Source organism: Artibeus jamaicensis, unplaced genomic scaffold, assembly GCF_021234435.1.
Source record: "Artibeus jamaicensis isolate MK-2021 breed Jamaican fruit bat unplaced genomic scaffold, CSHL_Jam_final contig_402, whole genome shotgun sequence".
Classification (NCBI taxonomy): Eukaryota; Metazoa; Chordata; class Mammalia; order Chiroptera; family Phyllostomidae; genus Artibeus; species Artibeus jamaicensis.
Window position 1 is genome coordinate 15,496,760 of NW_026521818.1, and position 19,625 is coordinate 15,516,384.

At 36.8% G+C, this 19,625-nt stretch overlaps 1 protein-coding gene across 3 annotated transcripts in view; it reads right to left on the reverse strand.

Moving 5' to 3' along the window:
- Positions 1 to 2,419: 2,419 nt before the first annotated feature.
- The window catches only part of CEP120 (centrosomal protein 120), a 75,367-nt gene continuing 58,161 nt past the window's right edge, over positions 2,420 to 19,625 (reverse strand). For all 3 annotated transcript variants that reach the window (XM_053665299.1, XM_053665300.1, XM_053665298.1), the window contains 2 exons: positions 11,387 to 11,532; positions 2,420 to 4,190 (listed from right to left, as the gene is read on the reverse strand). In XM_053665299.1, coding sequence (XP_053521274.1) covers positions 3,956 to 4,190; positions 11,387 to 11,532 — 381 coding nt within the window. In that variant the 3' untranslated portion in view covers positions 2,420 to 3,955. The remainder of the gene's footprint in view (positions 4,191 to 11,386; positions 11,533 to 19,625) is intronic.

Below are 19,625 nucleotides of genomic sequence, written 5' to 3' on the forward strand. Positions count from 1 at the left end.
GGTTTCTGTGAAAAATGTAGGTGCTTCAGCAACTGTGTTTCTCCATGTACACCAAGGTACACGGGTTGCACCGCTGTCTGAGTCATGGAAACAAGGGGCCCGTGGGCCAGGGAGAGGCGTCCTTCGATTGTGCTCTCTGGCAGGTGGCAGAAAAGTGCGTGGGGGGGGAAGTCTGGGCTCCAAGCCTGTGCCGCAGTTGCCAAGACACAAATATCAAAAGATGGATTTAAATTTTCAAGTCATAACATATTAAAATTACTCAACCAGGCTTTATTCAGCATTCCCATACAAATCATTTTATCAGTTAATAAGACCACCAGCCAACAATAAGACTATAGCCAACACACAGACACTAAGCATATTTGAGGGAACCAGTAATTCATTGTGGAAATTCTAATTTGTCCATGGTTTGGACTATTTGCTAAATTAAACAACCAGTGGTTTTAAAAAAATCGTGTTATTCTTTTTTGAAAGGGTAACAAAACCTTAATTTTATAAACCTGAAGGCATTACAAACCCATATTTTAAGGATCCTCCAATTTACATTTAGAAGACAGGCTAATTTTCACTCATTTTTTGTTAACAAAGATGCTGCAAACATATAATGGCGTCTCTCGGCCATTGACAGGCAACTCATGTGCAGAAACTTTCAGCATAAAAACACTGGGTAGGCAGATGAGGCAGAATTTGAAGCAAAAGTAAAAAAACTATGTTTAAACAAATATATATATATATAACAATTTTAACGATTTTAAGTGACTAATTCAATGGTATTAAATATATTCACAATGCCGAAGAACCATTTCCACTATCCATAATCCAGATAATACACCATCTTTTGTTCATTCATTTCTTTATGAATACAGCCAATACTGAGTGTCTACATGCGGCAGGCACTATTTTAGTCTTGGCACGTAGCAGGAAGTAAGATAGACCCTGACCTCTGTCCTCAGGGGCCTTATGTTCTGGGTGACTACGCTTCTCATTAGCTCCAAATTCTATAAAACTTGTGGGAAAGAGAACCATTTTGGTAAGATTACTAATGGTGTGATATAGACCTTGTCAAAAATCCATTTCCAACTTCACAGGGTTGCTCCGGGATGTTACAGCAGAACATTATCTATCTTTCACTATTATTTTTGGTCACTGCTTTAATAGGTACCAGACAGTAGAACGGGTGAGCTGTATTCTTAACTGATGGACAAACTGTCATACCCTGTGTCTGCCTTCCGCATCCATCATTTAGTTCAACATCTAAGTAAATTTTGTATATCACAGAAACTCATCATGGAAAAATACTTCAAGTTTTCTAATATTTCCAGTTTTACATTTGGGGTTTTATTTATATGAAATGTCCAGAATAAGCAAATCAACAGGGACAGAAAGGAAGTTAGTAGTTATTAAGGGACGGGGGAGGGGGGGCGGCGGGAAGACTCGGGCATCATAGCTAATGGGTATGGGGTTTCTTTTGCGGATGACGATACTGTTCAAGAGTTAGTAGTGATGGCTACATACTGCAGAATATGCTAAAAACCACTGGATTGTATATTTTAAAATTGTGAGTTTTATTTATGCTATATGACTTTATAAAAAAAATCAAATTGGGTATTCAGTCAACCTGGACATAAGAGTAGCGAGAGGCCACAGTTTAAAAATGCAATCGTGCTACCAGAGGACCCTTCTTATCGACTGCAAGAACCAGGCCAGTCCCTTCTGCGGTGGCTGAGGACAAGCAGCATGTATTGGGAAGGTCTGAGAACTCAGATTCATGCTGGGCAGTATCTGGACAGAGCAGTATAAGTAGACAAGAAAGCCATCTGATTACACTACACGACCTCCTGTTACGATGTCTGTGCAGTGCCCCCAAACATCCCTTAGTCATCACACTCAAAGTTCCACACGTGCAACAGGAACCCGGCTCTAGAAGGAACCTGCTGGCATGTACCTATGGAGAGACCCGGGCACCCCTCCCACACAGCATGTGCCAACCTTAGATGTGGAAACGACTTTCTCCATGTGAAGGAATCACAAACACTTTGAAGGTGAAATTTATTTCACGTTAAAATAGTGATGAAAGGTCTGCTGTTATATGTAGTAATGAGGAAATTTATTCATTCACCACTCACTTGCTTAATTTATTCATCTACTGTGGTCATACTCAATTCCCAGGGATTGGCAATACTTTTAGAGCAATCAATATAAATATGCTAAATGCCACATACAGATGAAATGGCTGTTGCTAAAGGACTACAAAGAGGTGGTAAAATTTCACTCTTGCAGTTTTAAGACATGTAGAAAGCATACGCAATGTAAGCCCTTAAAAACCAGACACAAAGATACAAAGTAACTTGGTACGGGAGGCGTCAAGCACTTCCTCACTCAGTTTAGAACAAAGTAACGTTGCTCAGGAACTCAAACATGCATACAATTTTGATTTTATTTCTTAAAATACATAGCCAAAAGATAGCTTTACAGAAGGCAAAATAAACCACACATCCATTTTAGAAAAGTCCTTTTCCTATCTTTAAATCTAAGGCCCCCTCTAGTGTCTGAGATCAGTCACACGCAGCGCACACTGCAACCGAAGGCTTGGTCACTGCATTCCACCGGGGACCTTCGGACAAAAAGAATACTCGGCTCCATTGATGTGGCACAAAAATCAATGAGAGAAAATGCCTAACCATAATTAATATTTCAGATTCCTGCTATGATTCACATTCATTATTCTCTCATCCAGTAATTTCTGTTATTTACTGCTGGGTTGTTTTTAGATTAATACTTTGTTAATAAAGAAAAAAACCATACAATGCATGTAGGGATTTTAATCTTCCGAACAAGATACACACCTCCTTGGAAAGCAACAAAAAGTTAATTTAGTGTTACCAAATAGCCTGTTCTGCTATCGTAGAATTTATCAGTAACTAATATATATGTGTAATTTCCTAAAGTACATACTTAAATTATCTTTGGGAATCAGAAATTCCAAACTAGATATTAAAGACTCACCAAATCTGTAAATTTTGTAATAAACCTTTCGGCACCCTGTAAAAGGATGTGGGAAATGATGCTTTGAGGGCAAATATTGGCTCTGAAGAATATGATGTAAAGGAATTCTTAAGTTTATACAGACATGGCACTTAAACCCAATGATTTAATCTCATGTACTTTTAGAAAAAGATTGATTAAAATGAGGGTGAGAAAAAATGTTTATTTTCTCAACTAAAGCCTTTAAATGTCTGTTTCCATGTTCTAATATAGAATTAACAAAGGAAAACGATTTGGTCTCAAGCAGGAGGCTGACAAGGACCTTATTAAGCTATTACTTCATATTCTTAATAGTTAAGAGAAAAATGAAAATTAGAAAGTTAAATAGTTCTTGAAACAAGTTTAATCTGTATTAACTATTTAAATGACTGATTTGTCTCTCAAAATTATATGGCTTCTCTGCACTGATCCTGCTTTCTGTTCTCAAGCTTGTCATTTGTAAATGGTTTAAACAAGACTTTTTAAATGAGTTAAATAAAATGGGTTACATTTACAATTGGTCTAAATAATTAAGATATCTATATTCAAATGACTAAGACACAACATGTTTAAAGTACAACACACTCTTTTGGCTCAATATGGAAAGTTGTATAACTGGAAATCGCTGCAGTCATTTCTCCTAGAACAAATTTAGGAAAAGCTATTTTGAAAGTTAGCCATAAAATTATAAATTATAGGAAACAGGGAGGAGTCATTTAAAATGAGTATATAAAATGCAATTACAAATTAAACCAGAATGGGAGGTAGCATAAAGTAAATAAAATCAAATAAATACTATACAATAGCATATAAAATTTTGCTTATAAAAATTGAAAACTGCATCTTAAAACATCCATCTTACCTTCATTTGAGGGTTTTACAATGAAATTAAAATTTGGACCTGTAGTCTATAAAGATTTTCCAAATGTTATTAATTACTGGTACTGTTCTTTGCCAAAACCTCTCTGATCTGTCGGTCAAGTTCACTTATTATTCGGTCCTCGTGATTGTACACACCCGTCCTCATCAAAGTATCCCTTTCTTCTATTAGGCGAGTCAAATAATCATCCAAACCTCCTTCCAATGCACTGCCATGTGGACCATCCATTTTTCCACTTGCAATCTCTCTGGAATCCTCATACTGTTTTTGTTCTTGTTGCCTTAACCTGAGAAGTCAAGAACAAATACCACTGTAGCAGGCAACAAATATTGTTTTGATTTTCTTAAGAACGCCATTTAAAACAAAATGATTTAATGGTAAGATACATTTTTAGTAATATTTTCAGGAAGAAAACAAAAACCAGTGTTACACTTGGCAGGTCAGAGTTAGCACACTTATAAAAGACAGTTTTAAAAACAATACTTGTTTTTCTAATTATGAAAACTGTAGAAATTTTGGAAATGTGTAAAAAATAAGTTATAATCTCATCCAAAGATCAATCTAAGTAATAGTTTTCTATATTGCTTTTCAATTAAAAATGCGTATGTATTTTAAATACATATTTTCCTAAAGAAGTAATACTATATATGTGATGCTGTATACTACTTTTTTCACTAATGAATCAAAAAGAAAAGTCCTTACTGCTATGGAGTTTATTTAACTAATTATTCATAGAAAGTAAAATTCTATACATGTACATTTTAAGACTTTGTATAGATATTTTCAAGTAAGAAAGGAGAGCAGGTGCCACGTGGAATTTGGGTATTTCTCATAGGGTATCATTAATCAAACTGCCTTGAAAATAAAGAACGTGCTTACCAAATGATAGTAAGGGCAAGTGCAGACATGGAGTATGTTTTAGTTTAATTTAGAATGTACAGTTAAAATGTAACTTTATACTCTTCTATGTAACTGGCTACAAAAGTGTTTTAATTTGCAACTACTCCTAAGTTTGTCTTTATAAACAGGATAAAGTAGTCACATCGAAGCCCCTGTTCTGGATGGAGTTCGGAGCAAGCACGTCAATGAGATCCAAACCCACTCCTGAGTTTCCACGTGCAGCGGGCAAGAGAAGAGCCGCTGCGAAGCGAGTCCTGCTCTCACGGACAGGAGGACGGCGCCCCAGACTGGGTGCAGATCTGGTGGTAGACTACAGCTTCATTTGTACAGATGACCCTCTGAAACTTCAACCGATTCACAAAAAAATTAGGAAGAGAATACTGTCCAAGGACACCAACTACCTCCATCTGTTTTCAGGAAAAAACCAAAAAGTCCACACAGAGAGGCACTGTGCTTTGGGACTGCGGGGGAGAAATCAAGTGGTTAATGGGATATTGGTATCAGTTTGGGCAATTCGTGTGCATTGCATAAGGGAAGATTTCTGAATAGTTGTTTCCTCTGTCCTAATTCTTAGCAATCTCTTGGAGGAAGAGGTAATTTAGGCAAATTATGACATACAATAAATCATGTACCAAAAAGTTCAACCATTTCCTCATTCATCTGTTTATACATAAGGATAAACAAACCTTTCACACACCTGATTGCTTATCTCTACCAAGGCTTTACTAAAATGCAAATCATCAATCACGGTAACTATAGGATCTTAGAACCCTGTAGCTGATGAAGCCCATAATGGTATCAAAGGAAACTTTACTTCCCTGACAAATACTATGTCTGGACTCCATTCATACACTTCCTGTCACTAAGAACCTACTATTTCATAGAACTTCTGTTGAAGATCTACAAAGTACCTTCTCATATTGAACTTAGTATGCCTTTATGCTTTCTAATATCCAGCTGTGATTCTGCTCAAGGATAACCTACTACTTTACTACTTTTTAATATCAGAACTTTCCAGATACGTAAAGGCAGCTACCTATTACATACTCTGCCCAAGAGTTCTCTTCAAGTTCAATATCCCTTAATCTTAGAACCACTTCAACACAACAGTGTGGTGACTGCAGAGAGGAGGGGGATATAAGGGGACTAAATGGTAATGGAAAAAAATAAATACAAGAAAAAACCCTTCTTGGTCACACTCCTTTGGAAGCTCTCTAGGTAGCTGATTCCCCTTCAAGTGTATTGCACATTGGTTAAGAAGGCCCTAGAGGTTCTGAGTACCTGAGCACTACTTTTATGAATGTCCCTAACTCTACTGGCTTTTGGCAGCCACGTCACACCATTATTAGTAGCCACTTAAATCCTCCAAGGCTTCCTTACGTGAACTGTTTTTTCAATATGTCTATCACTTAACATTTTTCTTACGACTTCCAGTCAAGATGGTGGCATAGGCAGACATGGCTCACCTCTTCGTACAACCACATCAAAATTACAACTAAAATATAGAACCACCATCATTCAGAACTGTCAGAAATCGAGTGGAATGGAAGTCTGACAATTACGAAATTAAAGAAACCACATCCATTCAGTCTGGTAGGAGAGGTACAGATGTGGAACAGGGTGGTCCCACACTCGTGTGTGGTAGAAAAAAATTTGGGAGCGAACTTAGGAGTGAGGAGTCCCAGACCCACACCAGGCCCTCCAGCCCAGGGTTCCCGTGCCAGGAAGGTAAGTCCCTACAACTTCTGGCTGCAAAAATCAGTGAGGACTGAGTCAATGAAAGAAACTGCTGGAGCCCCAAGCAGTTCCTCTTAAAGAATCCACAATGGACTCACCTACTCAGACTCCCTCCCTCTGAGCTCCAGCAGCAGGGTAGCAGCTGTAAGACACCAGTGGTGTACAGGGAGAGACTGAAGTGTCTGGCATCAAAGTGAGCAGAGGCCATTGTGCCTTTTCTAAACCTCTGCACCACAAAGCTACAGAGCCTAAAAGCTAGACCTTATGAGACTATCAACCTGGCTAACACTGTTTGAAATGCCTTCTTGTGAGCTTACCCAAGTTGTTTTTCCATATTAATGGGGTCTTGGGTCATGCTGCACAACTTCCTAAATCCTCTCAAACAAGTCACAGCTGGTCTCAGTGAGCAACAAGCCTGGCACTAGCAGTAGCCAGCCTAGATTCAAAGCCTGACTTCACTTAGGAATCTCCAACCCCAGCACAAGTAGCAGTCATTTGAGATTGCTTTATAGCTCAGGCAGGGCAGCCCTTGGCAAAACACAGGTGGGGGTTGGCCTTGGCCTGTACCACCCAGGAAACCCCAGGGCCAGTGTACCCAGTGGACAGCTGCAGACCATGTTGGAGTACCACCACCCTGCCCCTGTCCGGAGGGTGGAGGATCATATTAAGTGGTCACAGCCAATCCTTGCAGCTGACCAGCCTGGGTAAATCCCTCTCATTATCTAACAACAGTAACCAAGGCTCAACTATAAGAGAAGGGTGTACTCAGCCCACACAAAGGGTCCACTTTGAGTACTCAGCTTGGATGATAGGGGAGGCTATGCCACTGGATCCTACAGGACACTTACCATTAGGTCACACTACCAAGACATGAAGTCAAAGCGGCTCTACCTAATACACAGAAACACAGGGAGGCTGCCAAAATGAAGAGATAAACATTACCTGAGTGAAAGAATAGATCAAAACTCCAGAGAAAGAGCTAAATGAAATGGAGATAAGCAATCTATCAGATGCAGAGATCAAAGCACTGGTTATAAGGATGCTCAAGGACCTTAGTGAGGACTTCAGCAGCATAAAAAAAGACCCAGTCAGAGATGAAACTAAAATAAAGAACAATTTACAGGGAAACATCAGTATAGTAGATGAAGCCAAGAATCAAATCAATGATTTGGAACATAAGAAAGCGAAAAACCACCCATCAGAACAACAAGGAGAAAAAAGAATCCAAAAAAATGATAGGATAAGCAGCTTCTGGACAACTTTAAGAGGTCCAACATTCTCATCACAGGGTGCCAGAAGGGAAAGAGCAAGACATTGGAAATCTCTTTGAAAAAATAATGAAAGAAAACTTCCCTAATTTGGTGAAGGAAATAAATATGCAAGTCCAAGAAGTACAGAGTCCCCAAAGAGGGATGCAAAGAGGCCCACTCCAAGACACATCTTAATTAAAATGTCAAATGTTATATTTAAAAAAAACAACAACTCAAACTACTAAGCAAATAGAACAGGAACAGAATCACAGAAATGGAGATCACATGGAGGGTTATTGAAGGGGGGAGGGGGAGAGAATGGGGGAAAAGGTACAGGGAATAAGAAGCATAACTGGTAGGTACAAAATAAATGTAGGAGGAGGTTAAGAATAGTATAGAAAGTGGAGAAGCCAAAGAACTTATATGTACGACCGATGGACATGAAATAAGGGGTGGGAGGGTGGTGCAGGGCAGAGGGGAATAAACGGGAGTAAACAAATGGGACAAATGTAATAGCATAACCAATTAAAATATTTTTAAAAAACAAAATGCCAAAGGTTAAGGAGGGAATATTAAAAGCAGAAAAAGAAAAGTTGCTTACAGGGGAGTTCCCCTAAGACTGTCAGTTAATTTCTCAAAAGAAACTTTGCAGGCTAGAAGGGATTGGCAAGAAATATTCAAAGTCAGGAAAAGCAGGGATCTACAGCCAAGATGGATCTACCCAGCAAAGCTATCACTCGGAATTAACGGGCAGATAAAGAGCTTCCCAGACAAAAAACTATAGTAGTTGATCACTAACCCATTAGTATATGAAATGTTAAAGGGGCTTATTTCAGAAACAGATGATCAAAGCTATGAACAATAAAATGACAAAAAATACATATCTATCAACAATTGAATCTAAAAAACAAACTAAGCAAACAAAAACAGAGACAGAATTATGGATACAGAGTGTTTTGATGGTTGCCAGATGGGAGGAATTGTGGGGAATGGGTGAAGAAGCAGAAATAGGTAGTTGCAGAATAGCCATGGGGATGTAAAGGAGAGCATAGACTAGCCAAAGAACTTACACATAGGACTCATGGACAGGAACTATGGTGGGAGGATTGCCTGAAGGAGTGAGGGGGGCTTAGTAGAGAGGGGCTAAGGGGGAAATATCAGGACCTAATAGCACAATCAATAAAATACAATAAAAATTTTAAAGTTAAGGAGTTATAATAAAAAAAGATTTTTATAATTTATACAGAGGACTCACTCTGCTTTTGACTAATATATTTAATTTTGTTGGATTCAGTTTTTCTGAATCCTAATTTATTAAACTATTAAAGATAACATTCAAGTTCGGATGACCCAACGAATTTGATAGAGAAAATGGTTATCTTCATCTAAGCCACTAAAACAGCACTTAGCAAACAACAGGGGCTTAATATATATTTGCTAAACTGAAACCAGAAAAGCGCTATAGTCATTCATTGCTGAGTGACATAGTGGCCATCCTTAGGTCCTAATGCAGTGAGTAACGTGTCTGTAATGTTGGTGTAAGCAACCAATGTGCTGTTAGCCACACAAAAGTAGTGCACATAACTGTGTACAGGACATTATCACACCTGATAGTGATAATGAATGCCTAACTCAGTGACTTACATTTTTATTATACTGTATTTTTAATCTTTATTTGACTGTTCTCTTTCTACTTACAAGAAAAGAAGTTTTCTATAAACGTTGTGTAGGCAGCAGCCTCATACATCTATTTACTGCATCTCTCGACTGCATCACTTTCTCTTGTGTTTGATTTAATCTGGCACTGTTTTGTCAGGAATGTGCTGTACAGGCTTGTAGCCCAGGAACCACAGGCTCTATCACACAGCACCAGTGTGCAGCAGGCTCTACCACCTATGTTTGTGTAAGTGTTCTTTGTGATGTCCACATAATGGTAAAATGACCTAACAATGTATTTCTCAGAATGTATCCCTGTCATTAAGCAATGCATGACTATATGATAGCAAAATTTTGAAAGGCAAGGATCATATTATAATTAATTTGTTATATCATCCAAGTCTACAACACAGTAGACGTCATATAAATATTTGCTGAATAAAAGAAGAATAGCATGAATTGGGCCTTACAGCATAGCACCATAGACCTTGACCTTTTCCAACTTATGTACTGTTGGACCTTTCCAACAATAATGTATATTTATACATTAATATCCTAAATGTACTTATTTAATTCAGCTCTGAACCCACCTAATATAGTGACTGAGTTTTCCCAGCTCATACATGGAGATGTCATAGGATATTCTGTCAAATGAACTGAACTGCATGTCCCCATATTAACATGCTGAAGCTTCATTCTCCAATGTGATGGTCTGTGACTGGAGATGATTAGGATTAGATGAGATTGTGAGGATGAAGACCTCTAATGGGATCAGTGCAAAGATACACCAGGAAGCCTGCTTTCTCTCTTCCCACGTGAGGATGGTGGGAAAACCACTGTTTGCAAGTCAGAAAGGGAGTCCTCCCTAGAAACCTACCATGCTGACAAGTGATCTTGAACTCTACCCTCCAGAATTGAGACAATAAATGGTTATTATTTAAGCCACCCACCCACGGGTCAGCACTTTATGGCACCCCAAGCTAAGGCAGTATACTTTACTAAAACAAATACTATTTCTTGATAAACTAAGTTAAAATGTTTTCCCTAAAACTGAACTCCAAAAAGACTATAATTTGTTCTTATGTTAATTCCTAAAGGTAACTTTTCTAACATGAAATGCTGTTGAAATTGTAACTAAGATGAACATGACACTACAGAGAAGCCCTGTGTAGCAGAGGAGTTAAAAAGACAACTTCTAGAATCAGAACTAGCTCTGTGACCTTGGAAAGGGTACTTAAAATTTCTTTAGTTCTTGGTTTCCTAATCTCTAGAATGGGGATAACAGCTTCCTCAAAAAGTTGCTTTGAAGATAAAAGAAAAGAAAACAAGTACATGAGGCGTTTAAAATAGCTCTGGGCACACAGTAAGAGTTCAATAAATAAAAGCTATTATTTACATTATTATTGTAACTAAATTAGAAATTTCTCGTATTTTTTTGTAATAAAAAATTCAATTATCTTGAAACAGTAGCAATAATCCTGTAGTTACACAAATATAAATTTTAAGATACTAGTGCTATGAATAAACATGAAAAAGCTAAATAGATTTATGACAGCTACATTCATGATAAAAATTTTGAGTGTAATAATGTTCTTTGGCATGACTACAAATCAGCTATTTTTTATAGTACACGATCTGCTTTATTCTTGACAGACCCGACATACTTTCCCTGGACCAATAACCAATTTAAAGGTTGTTCTAACCCTGGCTGTAGGCTCAGCTGGAGTGTTGTCCATGCACCAAAAAGGCTGCAGGTTCAATCCCTGGTCAGGGCACATATGGGAGGCAGCCAACTGATGTTTCTCAATCTCCCTTCCTCTCTTTCTAGAGTCAAAGGGCATATCCTCAGGTGAAGATTAAAAAAAAATTGTAAGAGGCTGTCCTATTAGAACTTCTGTTTTTTTTATGAAAAAGAAATGTAATGTTCTAGTTACTATACCTGTTCAATTCATTTCTTATATCCAACAATTCTTGTCGCTCAGTTTTTACTGTATCTTTCTCCTCAGAAGCCAGGTAACGTAGTCTCATCTGTTCCAATTCTTCTTGCTGTTTTTTAAGGCGAGCCATTTGACTTTCTTGCTCTCGCTTGAAAGAAATAAACAAGCCAGATCCTTAATGTTAGAAGAAATAAATGTATTTCATGTAATTTTCGTGATTATAATCCTGTTTGACAGTACCCGTCATACAGCCACGCACTGCCAATTCTATGAGCTGCATATTACTTAGAAATGATCAGGTTCTCTTTTAAAACCCTTTCCATTATTTCTCCTCTTGTTATAAACCATAATCTTTCATGGCCCAATCTGTGACTGAAGTTAGCTTAATGGCCTAAGACAGCAGAAGTTGAAGGGAAGAGAGTCTGATGACAGCACAATAAATTGGCCCAATGATCAATGGCAAGAGCAGCACCTAAGAAATGGTTAATTACACAAAAATGTACCCAGAAAAATTCAGTCATTGTCCCTACACTGTCACTAATTCTACTCCCATCTCGGGTAGCGATACACCTTTCCACTCTTTACTCCAGGCTCATACAAAAACCTGGGCACATGACGAGAAGTCTTTAAAATACATGTGTAACATCCCACAGAATGCACATCCCATGCCTTGTTTAACCACTCTCTCAGTAACAGAGACTTTTGTTACTATGAGCAATGCTGCAATTAAACACCCTATTGTCTAACCTCACACACAAATGTTTCTATATTGTTTTAGAGATAGGTGCTTCTCTTTCTTTAGGACAGAACCTCAAAATAAAAGAGCTAGGTCAATAGGTATGTGGCATCTTTAAAACAAACATTTATTGAGTAATTGCAAAATCCAAATCACAAGTGTGTATACCTTTTGATAAAACTTCGCAAAATGAACCACTCAACCACCATCCAGATCAGGAAACAAACACTGCTCAGAACCCGAGATGTCCCTGTGTTTCCATCCTTCCCCAAACATAACTACTACCCTGTTTTCTAACATCATGATTAAGTTTTGACTGCTTTGAACTTTATATAAATGCAGTTGGACCGTATATATTACTTTATAGCTGGCTTCTTTCACTTAACATTATTTTCAAATTCATTATTATGTATAATTGATGATTCAGGTTCCTATTTGGCATTCCACTGGAAAAATACACGATTTATTCATTCCGCCACTGAGAGACATTTGGGTTAGTTTCCAGTTTTGTATTGTAAAGCTAATATGAACATATTGTACACATCCTTTGGTACATATTTGTATGCATTTCTCTTGGCTATGTACCTATGATTCAAACTGCTGGGTCATTAGGGTATGAGAATTTCCGTAGTAGTAAATATCATCAGTTTTTCCAAGTAGCAGTACAAATTTCGACTTCCATGTGAGCACTGCTGTCTGTGTTCAATGTTCCCGCCAATACTGGGTAATGTCAATTTCTTTTCATTTAGGCTGTTCTTACAGATTATGTAGTAGTATCTCATTGTGACTTTATTTTTCAAAGACTAATGAGGTCGAACATGTTTTAATATTTTTAATGGCATTTGTTTATCTCCTTTTACAAAGTTCCTATGCAACTACTTGGCACTTTGCTCTACTTGGCTATCCATCTTTATTGATGTTTGTCATTCTTTATACACAGGGAGGGGCAAAAGGAAGTTTACAGTTGTATGGGAAAGTTTATTTTTCATATTACTTATTATATTTTTTATATAAACTGTAAACCTACTTTTGCCCCACCTGTATCCTGGGTAAGTCCTTTGTCACTTGCTTAAATTCCAGATATTTCCCACTATTTTATCTTGCCTTTTTACTGCCGTAATGGTATTTTTGACTTATTTTTAATATAGCCCAAATTCATCTGTCTGGCTTTCTTATCTTTTTTTGGCTAGTGCTCCTATGTCCAATTTAAGGAAGTTTTTGCCTCAGTCTTAAAAATACTTTGTTGCCCTCTTGACTATTCATTTAGATGAGTAATTCATACGCAATTGAACTCCTCCCACATAAGAGCACTAACTGACCTAGCAATACTTGCTGTGAAACACCCCCCCTCCCCAAAACACACACTGCTTAGCAGTTATCACCAGTCCTGTCACCTCTGCCCATTGTATGTGTAGGTTTGTTTCTGGACCTTCTAACCTGATTGTCTGTATCCTTGCATTAAAAGTACACTTTCTTAGTTCCTATTCAAGTCTTGTGATAATAACTCTTGATATCTGAAAAAGTCTTCAACCTTTGGCTGTTCTTCAAAATTTCCTTAGTTATTCTTAACCCCTGTGTTTTCATATAAATCTGTTTCTAAAGCTGGAAAAAAAAAGTCCTGCTGGGATTTGATTATGCTGAATCTACAGATCAATCTGGCCAAAACCATCGATTCTTTAATCAGTGAACATGGTTTACTTTTCCCATTATTTAGGTTTTCTTTAACTTTAAAATTTTTATCCTTCGCTATATACTAAGAGTAATATCTTCCTTTGAATGTGCTCCTAGGTATTTGGTGTTTTTAGGTGCTGTTTTACATGCCAGTTTAAAAATTTTCCTTCTCTAATTGTACCTAGTATAGAGAACTGAAATTGAGCTTTATATACTGACTTTGTTTGCCACAAACTTACTAAGTCATTAATTCTGGTAGGTTACCTGCAGACCCTTTTTGGTTTTCTAAGAATATAATAGTGTCTGTCATCTGAAAATAGCAGCAGTTTTACTTTTTCATTTGCGACTGATCCACCCTTTCTTTCTTTTGGCCTATTACGCTAGAACCTTTAGTACAATGTTGATAAACTGTGATAGAGGGCATCTTTCTCTTATGCCCGATCTCAGGAAACAAACTTTTCTTAAGAAAGATTGTTCTTATGTAAATATCCCTTATTAGATTAAGAAATTTCCCTTCCATTCTGAGTTCACTAAGAATGATTATGGATCGATTCTTTTTCTGCATTTTTATATGATCACTTAATCTTTGCCCCTTTATCCTTTTATGGTGGTAAATACCCAACTTTGCCTTTGTTTAATAAATAAACTGGACTGTTGATACTTATGTTTTATATCTTATGTTCATGAGACTGGACAATTTATTTTGTTCTTATAATATCTTTATCAGATTTTAAGATCAAGACTATGCTGGTCTCATTTAAAAAAAGTGAGAGGTGTTCCCTCTTCCTAGTTTTCAAAAACAATTGTATAAATTTAGTGTTATTTCTAAAATGTTTACTAAAATTCAAGTGTGAACTCTTCTGGTTCTGAAGACTTCTTTGTGTGAAGGTTGTTCACTATGGATGCAATTTCTCTAATAACTATATAACTACTTATATTTTGTCTCTTCTTGAGTCAGTTTTGTAAGTTCTATTTCTCAAAACCGCATACAAATTTTCATACCACCCTCTTCTCTCTGTAAATGTCTGCGGAGTGTGCAGCCCCACTTTTTTATTCCTGGTATGAGGACCCAGTGCTTTTTTTCTTTTTGTCTTTGAATACTCATTGCCAAGGAGGAGGTTCCTTTCAAAAACAACTTTTTGCTTTATTTTGTTGTATATTTTCCTCCTATTTCATTAAGTTTTACTCATCTGGGTTATTTCTTTTGCTTCTAATTTCCTTAATGTCTTATTCTTTTACTGACTATTTGAAAGTGGTAAGAGAATAGAATTTATGCTTTTCTTATTTTCTAAGGGCACTTGAGGTTATAAATTTCCTCCTAAGAACAGCTTTCATTAAGTCTCATGTCTTGATATGTTGTATTTACATTATTTTTTTAAGTTCAAAATATTTTCTAATTTCATTTGTCTGAAAGTTTTATGTCAATTTCATTTAAGGACGTTCTCGCTGGGTACAGAACTTCAAGCTGGTAGTTATTTTCGTCCAGTACTTTAAGGATATTATTCCACTGTCTTATGTATTACTTCACTTTTGTTGAAAAGCCATCTGTAGTCTTATTGCTGCTCCTATAAAAGTAATGTCTCCCTCCACCCCTAGAGCTTTTTAAGATTTTCTCTGTTTTTTGACAACTTTTCTATGATGCATCTAGATGTGATTTACTTTGTATTTATCCTGCTGAGAGTTAGTAGATATTCTTGAATCTATGACTTGATATCTTTTTCACTTCTATAGAATTCTCATCCAATATTTCTTCAGATATTGCTTCCTCCCTGTATTTTCTATTTTCTCCAGGAGGCTGCTATAGGCTGAATGTTTGCATCTTCTGAAAATTCGTATGTTGAAACCTAATCCCCAATGTGACGGTGTCAGGGGATGGGGCCTTTGGAAAGTGATTAGGTCAGGAAGGCAAGCCTTTATGAATTAGGTTAATACCCTTATAAATGAGGTCTTACAAAGCTCCCTAGCCCCCTCCACCCTGTGAAGACACAGTAAAAAGATGGCCATTTATGAACTGGAAAGCAGACCCTCACCAGACACAGAACCTGACAAGGTGTGCGCACCCTGATCTTAGACTTTAAGCCTCCAGAACAGTGAGAAACAGATTTCTGTTGTTTATGAGCCACGGAGTCTGTGGTATTTTGTTATAGCAGCCCAAATGGACTAAGACAGGGGTCTGCAGTTACACAAAAGGTGGTCAGTCTCATATACTCTATTCCATATGTTGTTTATGGTATTTGCTGTTATTTTACATCTTTTCCCCCCTTATCTTGCTTCAGTTTGGATACTTTTTACTGACTTCACACATCCTTGCTTCTGCTATACTTGATCTGCTCTTAAGTCTTCCACTGAATTCTTACATTTCACTCACAATACTTTTCAGTTCCAGCATTGCTATACGACTCGAAAGATTCTACTCATCATTACATTTCTGTCATCACCTACTTTCTAGAATATAGTGTTAGTAGTTATTTCAAATTCTGTATCTGATAACTCCAAAATCCTGATTACCTATTGATTTACTTCTTTTGAGCAAAAGACATAAAAAAGCGGTCTACAATAAGGACATGTAAGTGGCTAAGAAACATATGAGATGATGCTCAAAGTCGATCTGGGAAACAAACATTTAAGCTACAACATGATACTATTACACCCACCAAACTGGAAAAAGTGAATACATCTCAACTGCCATTGCACACAGGGTGAAGAATAACTGCTACACAACACACAATGGGAACTGCACCAGGAGCTGCAGGTTTGCACAGCTACTTTAGAAAGTAATCTGACAATATTTAGTGATGAAAAGAAATGAGCAATCCCTGCTAAGAAAAATTCCACTTTTAGATATAAACACTAGAGAAACTCTTATACTTCTCTTACATGCAGGAAAATTTTGTGTTGTCTTATTAAAGAAAACTGGGGGCCCTGGCCGGGTAGCTCATTTGGTTAGACCATCATCCCAATAAGTCAAGGTTGTGGGTTCCATCCCCAGTCAGGGCACATGAAACAATCAACCAATGAATGTGTAAATAAGTGGAGCAACAAACCAATGTTTCTCTCTGGAAAATCCATAAATTTAAAAAAAAACTTGAATAAAAAATTTACTCAGAGAAGACTGGATAAATAGGGGTATATTCATATGTTTAAGTTTTATGAAGTAATAAAAATTAACTAGAGGTAGCATCAAAATAGCTAAATCTCAAGTAATTCTGAGTCATACAAGGTGGTCACAGAAGAATAATTCAAAGAGAATGATCCCATGTATATAAAATTTAAGAACAGACAAAAGGAAACTGTGTGGTTTATCAATATTTTAAATATGTCTTATAAAATGATAAAGAAAAGCAGAGGAATAATAAAGACCAAATTCAGGGAAGTAATCCCCTCTGGAGAGGACCCGGTGGAGAAGGCACACAGGCCTCCCCAGCACTGACACCGCTGTTTCGTAACCGAGGAGGTGGGGGTTGTGGTGTATATGAATCCTTTCTCTTCTTTGGAGTGGACGGTATGTTTCATTAAAAAAATAAATTTTTTTAAAAAAGGAAAAGTACACCAAATTGTTATATCTGCCTGAGGAGGAGATCAGGTTACTGGTGATTTTTTTTTCTATGTTATAATGCTGTAAGGGTTGCCTTTTTTTTTTAAACCACTGAGCAAGTAAATTTACAAGCAGAAAAAATAAAAAGTTGATTATTTTATTTTAGGTTACTTTATAAACATTTTAACATTTTAAAACTTGAAACATTTTAGTTCTAAAACATATAAAGAAAGCCTTGAATTTTTAATGAAGAATCCAGCATTAATAATCATCACACATGTACACACAAAAAACTAGAGGTTAGTGACAGAAATCCTTTCTGTTGCCAGGTGCTCTGGGTTAAAGACTCCTCAATCAAGAGAGTATAATCTTTATTTTGCCTTGGCTGCCTATAAATCCAGAGAGGAGATGTAAACATACATACACTAGACTAAACAGCGGCGAAAAAGTGGCCACTACATACTCTCCCACTCACACATATCATGTATGTCTGTGGGAAAAAAGCTTACAACTAAACTAAGGAACTCAAGTAAAGTTTTCTGAAAATAACCCAGAGCTGACAAGTCAGTAGGAGGGCCTGGATGCTTTCAAGACACAGTTTTTAACCAAGACTTGGACCTCCAACTGTTTTCTTAAACAAAGATTTACATCCTATCCCTGGCTAAATTACTTATAAATTAATCAAATTAATTACTCTGAGCGGATAAGCAGGAGGCTGGACAAGATAGTGCTGATGTCAGCCAATGAAGTCTGTGTTGTTTTAACTAAACATATCAGCTTAGTTTTAAACAGATCTACTGTGCACAAATACGGTAAGGGACCCACATCCTACCCGAATCTTAGTTCTTAGTCCTCAACACAAGGATTAAAATGATCACCTTAACTTGAATATTCGTAGAACAATTTAATTCAAGTATTTGTTTTGGTTTAAAAATATTTCTATAGTATATTTTCATGGAGATGTAGGGGAGGGAAGGAAACTAAATTACCCCTTTAATGTATCATAACTAGAACTTCGTAAAGTCAGTGTTACAGAGTATATACACCAAAGATACCAAATCCAGAATGTTTGGGTATTACTTCCTTGTTTTCTAAGTTAGGGCCCATTTTATGTGATATTTATTAATATTTTATAGCTATTGCCTACCCAGTTACCAAAAAGCCCCCCACCCCCACCAAAGTTTACAACTTGGAAACATAGACTTTTATGGTTGTGAATCTGAAAGGTTGTTTTTAAATAATTAGAAGGTCGTGATTTTTTAATTCACAGATTGACTGTACTAGTTCACCTTTGAGTAATGGAAATCTCTGTTTAAACATTCTTTTGGCAATAGGCATGAAGCATTAGATCTTATTTCCAAGCTTTACCAGCTGGGTTTTGTCATTAACATTTATTAACAATCTAAGATATGACTTCTGCTGTCTAATCTGTATTGCACAAATGTTTTGTATGGCCCTCCGGAGGATTCTGCTGTGACAAATTACTGGCAGAGATTATAGTCCCGTGGCTATTCACCAGAGGCAATGTAAAATTAACATGGTACTAATCCAATTTAAACAAAATGTTGCACAAACAGTTCTCTGAACAAAAGCAGAGAATTCCAACTTTATATTCAAACACAATGTTTTTAATAAAACATTTTTGTAAAAAAACTGAAGTAACTTTCACACATATGAATTGTGCCTATTTGATAAAGTTATTAATTTGAATCTTTTCAGGACAGTTAGTGGCAGAGCATGACTCACTTTGGTAATCCCGACATCTGTTACATTTCTTCTGAAAGTGTTGTGCCTCAAATGGGGCCTATGGATGGTTCCTACTGGACTTGAAATCTGTTTACAGTGTTGTTTCTCAAGCAGAACATTTGTGGGATAAGGAATGGAACTGGTCTGTAATTAAGATCATTGCATTCATAAAAAGAAAAGGTTTTCTTTCATGATGTAGTAGTTTACAGTTGAATCAATAATTTAACATTGTTTTCTTCTTAATACTCTTATAACTCAAAAGAATGGAGGCCTCTGAACTTTTGTGACCTTATTATTACAAAAAAAGAGCTAAAATTACTTTGTCAATGTTTTTTAGGCAAGAGAGTAGAAAATACATAGAAAGAGAGAGTAAACCGAAAATCATGGATCAAGTGTAAAGATAAAGATGACACATTTGTAAGAAGTAATTGGGTGGGTCTCCTTTTGGAGGAGACTACTTCAGTATCTCAAGGTAACACTGACAAAGTGTCACTAACTTGGAAGAGTCCATTCAGAACATTATTTATTTACTTGTATTTTTAGGACTACCTCA